This window comes from Dipteris shenzhenensis, chromosome 27 (assembly GCF_047967505.1).
Source record: "Dipteris shenzhenensis isolate YYH24624 ecotype China chromosome 27, Dip_SZ_1.0, whole genome shotgun sequence".
NCBI lineage: Eukaryota > Viridiplantae > Streptophyta > Polypodiopsida > Gleicheniales > Dipteridaceae > Dipteris > Dipteris shenzhenensis.
In genome coordinates, this window is record NC_141622.1 from 13,538,270 (window position 1) to 13,546,486 (window position 8,217).

The 8,217-nt window shown below is 42.6% G+C and overlaps 1 protein-coding gene across 1 annotated transcript; it reads left to right on the forward strand.

Moving 5' to 3' along the window:
* Nucleotides 1-897: 897 nt before the first annotated feature.
* On the forward strand, nt 898-3,866 carry LOC147883893 (pentatricopeptide repeat-containing protein At3g09040, mitochondrial-like). The gene is made up of 3 exons (XM_087398893.1): nt 898-2,199; nt 3,107-3,261; nt 3,390-3,866. The coding sequence occupies exons 1-3, from the start codon at nt 942-944 to the stop codon at nt 3,864-3,866; spliced, it is 1,890 nt and encodes a 629-aa protein (XP_087255019.1). The 5' UTR covers nt 898-941.
* The last annotated feature ends 4,351 nt before the right edge of the window (nt 3,867-8,217 follow it).

Here is an 8,217-nt window from a genome sequence, read left to right on the forward strand (position 1 = left end):
GGGGACATACTAGCCCAACTTTATTATATTTTTATTTATTTTGGACCATAGAGGTTAATTAACCTATGTTTGTCCATAGATTAATTGATTTATTTGGGTTAATTAATTTATTTTAAGCTGTCTAAGAAGAGTGCACATTCCTTAAGCGGAATGGGTAGGATTAAAACCCACAATGTTGTCTTGCCCACATGTGAGCCCTACCACTAAGCTATAGAGTGGAATAGTATATATAGTGCTAACTAAAATATTATAAATGGTCCCTCTTCCCCCTCCCCCTTTAGTAGTGCCTTCTCTTTAAAGCCCCCTTCAAATGGTCCGGTTCCCCCTCCCCCTTTAGCAAGTGCCTTCTTCTTTAATGTTCCCTTCTTAAGTGGCCCCTCTTAATTGAAACCCCTCCCTCCGCTCTTATTCCTTAGTTTAATCATGCCCTTTCCCTCATCCTTTTCACCCCTTCTCATTCCGACAAGGGGACATACTAGTGAACAAGAGTTTCATCAACAATTTAACTTTCTGAATTTTTTGTTAAAGAGTTCGTGTCATTCAAGCAAGGAGACTATCTTTTACCCAGCGAGATCAGCAAGGAAGTCTTGGCTGATCATCAATAAGAAAGCAGAAACATGTGGCTAGAGTAGGCGCTCTCAAGCAAACATCCAACAAGGTCGTCCCGACTTAGCAGGGAGCATACCTGGTACGAAAGGCTACAAGCTTTGGCCCCTCCTTGCATTCCGACCAAGCAATGCCACATGCTATTACCACCGCTTTTGTCACCGGCGCGTTCTCTGCGGCGAGATAAAGGATGAATTTTTAAAATTGAAGCGAAAGCACAACGTAGGAGATAAAACATACGAATAGCCAAAGAGTCTTACGATTTAGGAATCCTTGCGTCGATGTATCATGGTTGCCATCAAATGGAAATGAAATAAGAAGGTATGATAATATAGATGGTCACTATATTGAGTTTATTAAAAACATGTAGCAGCCTGGGAATGCTAAAGAAGGGAAAGCTGGTCCATGCTCATATCGTGAAAGATGGAACTGAAGCAAACATATTTATTGGGAATAGTCTTGTGGACATGTATGGCAAGTGTGGAAGCATAGAGGATGCTTGCCTAGTTTTTGACAGGCTGCACCAAAAGAATGTGGTCTCATGGACTGCAATGATAGCGGGGTATGCTAAGTGTGGACATGCCAAGGAGGCTGTGAAACTTTATCAGAAAATGGAACAGCAAGGAGTTAAACCAAATGAGGTCACATTTTTGAGCATGCTTCAGGCATGTGCTGAAGTGGGAGCCCTGAAACAAGGAAAGCGAATCCACACATACATTGAGTACAGTGAATATCAGTCACATGTTGTACTGGGCAATACCCTTGTACACATGTATGCTAAATGTGGAAGCATGGAAGATGCTTGCCTTGCATTTCATAAAATCCTCATTCGTGATGTCGTCTCATGGAATGCATTAATTGGAGGATATGCCCAACATGGCCCTGAAGAGGAGGCTTTCCGACTCTACTGCTGCATGGAACAGGAAGGTGTGAAGCCAAACAAGGTCACATTTTTAAGCATGCTAACAACATGTGCGACCCTGTCAGCGCTGGAACAGGGCAAACAGTTTCACACTAACATCATAACCACTGGACTTGAATCAGATATTGAGTTGGGGAATGCACTTATCAACATGTACGCAAAATGTGGTAGCATTGAGGTGGCACACCAAATTTTGAAACAAATGCAGAGGCGAAATCTGGTCTCCTGGAGTGCAATGATTGCAGGCTATGCACAACATGGTTGTGGAATAGAAGCCCTCCAATTAGTTAAACAAATGAAACATCATGGAGTTAAAATGGATCACATTATCTTTGTCAGCATTCTCTCTGCATGCAGCCATGCAGGTCTGGTGGATAAAGGGTATCACGTTTTTAATTCCATGGATTGGGACCATAGTGTCAAACCAACAGCAGAGCATTATGTCTGCATGGTTGATCTTCTTGGTCGCGCAGGACGCCTGCTGGAGGCAGATGAACTCATCAGAGGATTGCCAATTCCACCCAGTGCTGATATGTGGAGAGCCTTACTCAATGCTTGTAGAGTTCATGGCAATGCAAAGCTAGCAAAATGTGCAGCACAAAGCATTCTCATGTTGGAACCACTTGATGTTGCAGCTTTTGTCACACTTTCAAACATTTATGCTGCATTTGGCATTGAAACATGATGGACCGAGAAAGAAGTTAAGAGTGTAGCTGCTTTGTTTTGTATGCCCACGCTGATATGCTGTGATAAGATGTGTACCTTACAACTTTATGCTATCCTCACATTAAGGATTCAAGTGCAGCAGTCAACCCAAACGGCACGGCTCAAAATTTATACCATGTGTTTTTGGTTCTGAAAGTCTTTGGAGAATCCTCCTGCAAAATCGAATTTAAGTGGTAGTCTTGGAGAAGACATAGATAAATGCCCTGGAAACAGTCAAGCGTGATGCTGCTGCCCTAGCACAAGTATAGTGCATTGAAAGCCGGTTTGCAATGCCCATACAACGATACTTCTAAGAGGCTCATCCAGTTGCTTTCCAAACTTAAGGAATTTGTAGTAGAGTTAGTGACATGCCACCTTCCAATCAAAACTCTAGTAAGGCAACCAATGGGGAGGCTTATAAAGGCAGAATAGACTGTTAACCTACACGTGCAACACAAAAGTACAATTTGTGTGTGCAGAAAATCTTGGCTATAGAACAAACTATAAAGGTCGACAGACCCCTAGTTTTCCAATCAGATCTTCTGCATGTGGAAAGAATCAAGAGCCCTCTACTAACTTGTCCTGCCTATGCATGCTAGCAAGCCTTCTTCTGGCAGCAGAAGACTTGCATTGCATGCTAGCATAATCTCAAAGAGAGAAGAGAAAACACATGAAGCATGGAAGATGCTCGCCTTGCATTTCATAAAATCCTCATTCGTGATGTCATCTCATGGAATGCATCAATTGGAGGATATGCCCAACATGGCCCTGAAGAGGAGGCTTTCCGACTCTACTGCTGCATGGAACAGGAAGGTGTGAAGCCAAACAAGGTCATATTTTTAAGCATGCTAACAACATGTGCGACCCTGTCAGCGCTGGAACAGGGCAAACAGTTTCACACCAACATCATAACCACTGGACTTGAATCAGATATTGAGTTGGGGAATGCACTTGTCAACATGTACGCAAAATGTGGTAGCATTGAGGTGGCACACCAAATTTTGAAACAAATGCAGAGGCGAAATCTGGTCTCCTGGAGTGCAATGATTGCAGGCTATGCACAACATGGTTGTGGAATAGAAGCCCTCCAATTAGTTAAACAAATGAAACATCATGGAGCATTGAGGTGGCACACCAAATTTTGAAACGAATGCAGAGACGAAATCTGGTCTCCTGGGGTGCAATGATTGCAGGCTATGCACAACATGGTTGTGGAATAGAAGCCCTTCAATTAGTTGAGCAAATGCAACATCATAGAGTTAAAATGGATCACATTATCTTTGTCAGCATTCTCTCTGCATGCAGCCATGCAGGTCTGGTGGATAAAGGGTATCACGTTTTTAATTCCATGGATTGGGACCATGGTGTCAAACCAACAGCAGAGCATTATGTCTGCATGGTTGATCTTCTTGGTCGCGCAGGACGCCTGCTGGAGGCAGATGAACTCATCGGAGGATTGCCAATTCCACCCAGCGCTGATATGTGGAGAGCCTTACTCAATGCTTGTAGAGTTCATGGCAATGCAAAGCTAGCAAAACGTGCAGCACAAAGCATTCTCATGTTGGAGCCACAGGATGCTGCAGCTTTTGTTGCACTTTCAAACATTTATGCTGCTGTTGGCATTGAAACATGATGGACCGAGAAAGAAGTTAAAGAGTGTAGCTGCTTTGTTTTGCATGCCCACGCTCATATCCTGTGATAAGATGTGTACCTTACGGCTTTATGCTATCCTCACATTATGGATTCAAGTGCAGCAGTCAACCCAAACAGCATGGCTCAAAATTTATACCATGTGTTTTTGGTTCTGAAAGTCTTTGGAGTATCCTCCTGCAAAATTGAATTTAAGTGGTAGTCTTGGAGAAGACATAGATAAATGCCCTGGAAACAGGCAAGCGTGATGCTGCTGTCCTAGCACAAGTATAGTGCATCGAAAGCTGGTTTTGCAAGGCCCATACAACGATACTTCTAAGTAGCTCATCCCGTTGCTTTCCAAACTTGAGGAATTTGTATTAGAGGAGTTAGTGGCATGCCACCTTCCAATCAAAACTCTAGGAAGGCAACCAATGGGGAGGCTTATAAAGGCAGACTAGACTGTTAACCTACACGTGCAACACCAAAGTACAAATTTGTGTGCGCAGAAAATCTTGGCTATAGAACAAACTATAAAGGTCGATAGACCCCTAGTTTTCCAATCAGATCTGCATGTGGAAAGAGCCCTCTGCTAGCTTGTCCTGTCTATGCATGCTAGCAAGCCTTCTTCTGGCAGCTGAAGACTTGCATTGCATGCTAGGATAATCTCAAAGAGATAAGAGAAAAAACATGATCAGGCTGTAACTGCCCCTTCCTCTGAAGGGAGAGAACCTTGAATGTGGGTGTGAGACCAAACCTGACAAAATATGAAGAGGGGAGAGGAGAAGAGTGGAGATGAGGAGAGAGGGCACAGCTAGAGAGCACACCACAAATGACTAACTGTACATGACTAACTGTACACTAGAATTAGTTGAAAAAATAGAATATATACAAACCCTTTTAGGGTTAGGGTTAGGGAATCTAACCCTTTCCTTTATAGCACTCTATAAGGTTAGTGCTATGCACATATGATCACGTGATGGTGCTATGCACACATGATCACATGATGTTGAGCGTGAACTCTCAACACCTTCCCTCAAGATCAACATCATGAAGTAGGCCTTCCCTCAAGATGATGATTCTGGGGAATCGAAGAAGGACTGAGCATTACATTCCATCACACCCCTTTAATGGGAATGTCCTTCCTCTGCATCAAACCAAGAGCTAGTCGGTGTTTCTCGAATAGCTCTTTACCGAGTGGTTTGGTAAAGATATCTGCAACATTTTCTTTGCTATCATAATGCTGCAGTGTGATGTCACCAAGTAACACTCTTTCTCTGATGAAGTGCTCTCTGACATCAATGTGCTTTGTTCTGGAGTGATATACTGGATTTTTGGCCAATGCTTGAGCCGATTGATTATCACAGTATATTGTTGTTGGCTTTGACTCATCAAAGTAATCTGTTTCTGACAATAGTCTTCTGAGCCATATAGCCTCACATGCACCTGTAGTGAGTGCTCTATATTCTGCTTCAGTCGAAGACAAAGAAACAGTTGGCTGTTTGTTTGACAACCATGATATAGCACCTTGACCAAGGAAAAATGCATATCCCTGTGTCGATCTCCTGGTCTCATGATCTCCAGCATAGTCACTGTCACAGTATCCATGCAACCGTGGATGACTTCCTCTGTATTTTATCCCAAATTGTCTTGTACCTTTGATGTATCTCAAGACTCTTTTGGCTGCATTCCAGTGAGACTGTTTTGGATTTGCCATAAACTGTGCTAGTGAGCTTACTGCATAACAAATATCTGGCCGTGTGATTGTCAGATATATAAGAGATCCAATGAGTTGCCTGTAGTATCTGTCATTGACTGTAGGCTTTTCTGAATCTTTAGTAAGTTTCAAACTCTGTTCCATGGGAGTGGCTGCAATCTTGCAATCTGCCATATGAAACTTCTTCAGGAGACTGTCAACATATTTGAGCTGACTCATGAATGTGCTATCTGAATCTCTCCAGAACTCAATTCCAAGACAATAGTGCATAAGTCCAAGATCTTTCATGTCGAACTCTGCAGATAAGTCTTGTTTTAGTTTTCTGATGAAGCTATCCTTGCTTCCTGTCACAATCAGATCATCTACGTACAAAAGTGCAATAGTAATATCTTCCCCTTGAACTTTGTAGTAGAGAGTATGATCTGCATTGGACTTCATGTATCCTAGATCAGCAAAATATTTGTCAATTCTGCTGTACCAACTTCTGGGTGCTTACTTTAAGCCGTAGAGACTTTTCTTGAGATGGCAAACCTTGTTCTCTTTTCCTGGTTCAACATAACCTGCTGGTTGTTGCATGTAGACGTCCTCGCCTAGATAACCATTGAGAAATGCATTCTTGACATCGAGCTGATACATATTCCATTTACTGAGTGTCGCTAGTGATATCAAGAACCGTATGGAATCCATCTTTGCTACTGGAGCATAAGTCTCATCATAATCTTGGCCATATTGTTGTGCAAATCCTTTTGCAACTAATCTGGCTTTGTATCTCTGAATACTGCCATCTGGATTGTACTTCACTTTGTATACCCATTTGTTGGCTATGGCCTTCTTTCCTGGTGGAAGGTCGCATAATTCCCAAGTGTTATTTTTATACAAAGCATCCATTTCTTCATTCATGGCAGTTTGCCATTCTGGCTTATCTACTGCGTCTTCGAAGTACACGGGCTCTTCTGTAGCCATGATGGTAGTCATAAGAGCATAGTTGGTGGTTTCCACCTGAATTGCTTTGCCTTTCTGAGCATATGTCAATCTGGCTGGTGGTCTGCTTTCCCTAGTAGACCGTCTGAGCTGCTGTGACGCTGATTGGGGTGTTGCTGGCAATTCTTGCTCTTCTTCATCAACCTGTTCTGTAGATGACTGTGAAGTCGATGCTTCTATCTCCTGTGTAGGTGAGGTTTTCCATTCTGATTCCTCATCGAAGATTACATCTCTGGAGATAATGACTTTGCGGTTGATGGGATCATACAATTTGTATGCTTTACTTTCTTCACTGTAGCCAACCATGATGCATTTGCGTGACTTCGCATCCAATTTCCTGCGATGATCATCATGTATGTGGGCATATGCTATGCAACCAAATATGCGGAGATGCCCAATGCGTGGCTTGTGTCCAGTGAATGCTTCATAAGGAGTCATACCTTGTATCGGTTCGGTAGGAAGCCGATTAAGCAAGTAGTTAGCTGTAGCTATTGCTTCTGCCCAATACTGATTCGGAAGATGCTTTTCACTAAGCATTGCTCTAGCACTGTCTGCTAAAGTCCCATTCTTCCTTTCAGCTCTTGCATTTTGCTGAGGAGTATCTGCACATGTGAATTGTCTTCGAATACCGTGAGTTTTGCAAAAGTTGATGAAGGCTGAAGACATGTATTCACCTCCTCTGTCTGATCTCATGACCTTGATCTTTCTGCCTGTTTGGTTTTCTACCATGGCTTTAAATTCTTGAAATCTGGCAAACACTTCAGATTTCTCTTTCAGAAAGTAGACCCAACAATATCTGCTATAGTCATCGATGAAGGTCAAGTAATAAAGTGAACCATTGATGCTGCGGGTCTGGGCATAACCCCATACATCTGTATGAATCAAATCAAGAATACCTCGTGCATGAGAGGTACTTCTGACAAAGTTGGTTCGCTTTTGTTTGCCGAAGCAGCATGCTTCACAAACCTTTCCAAGAAACTGTAGCTTTGGAATCCCAATTGCCATATTTTGATTCCTTAGATCTAACAAGTACTTGAAGTTGACATTACCATATCTCTTGTGCCATTTTGCAGATAGTGGCATCTGTTGCATTTGAGCGGACATGGCATGCTTATCTGGTACTGTAGCTAGCATCCTGTATAAGCGTCCTTCCTTGACACCTTTTGCTACTAGCTGACCTCTTTTGGATTTGTCTCTGATAGTGCATTCATCACCGTCGAAGATGACTTTGTAGTTGTGTTCCGTCATTTGACCTACTGACAAAAGGTTCTTGCTGAGCTTCGGAACATAGAGCACATCTTTGACTAATCCTTTTGTACCAGTGAAATTATTCATAGGGATAACACCTGTCCCTTGAACCGGATTCGGTGTATTGTCTGCTGTATAGATGACATTCTTTTGACCTTCTAATGGCTTCATTTCTGTGAACCATTCCTGATGATTTGTCATATGAGATGATGCACCGCTGTCGATGTACTAAGGATCCTGTTCCACTTGGTCGACTTGATAGCTGAAATCCTCTTTGGGATTGAAATCAGTGTCTAGGTGCATTGTATCAGTCTGATGCAATTCCTCACTTGCAAGAAACATATTGCCATGTTCATTTGCAAAATGACTGTGACTAGAATGTCCACCACGATGATTTCCTCTTCCTCGG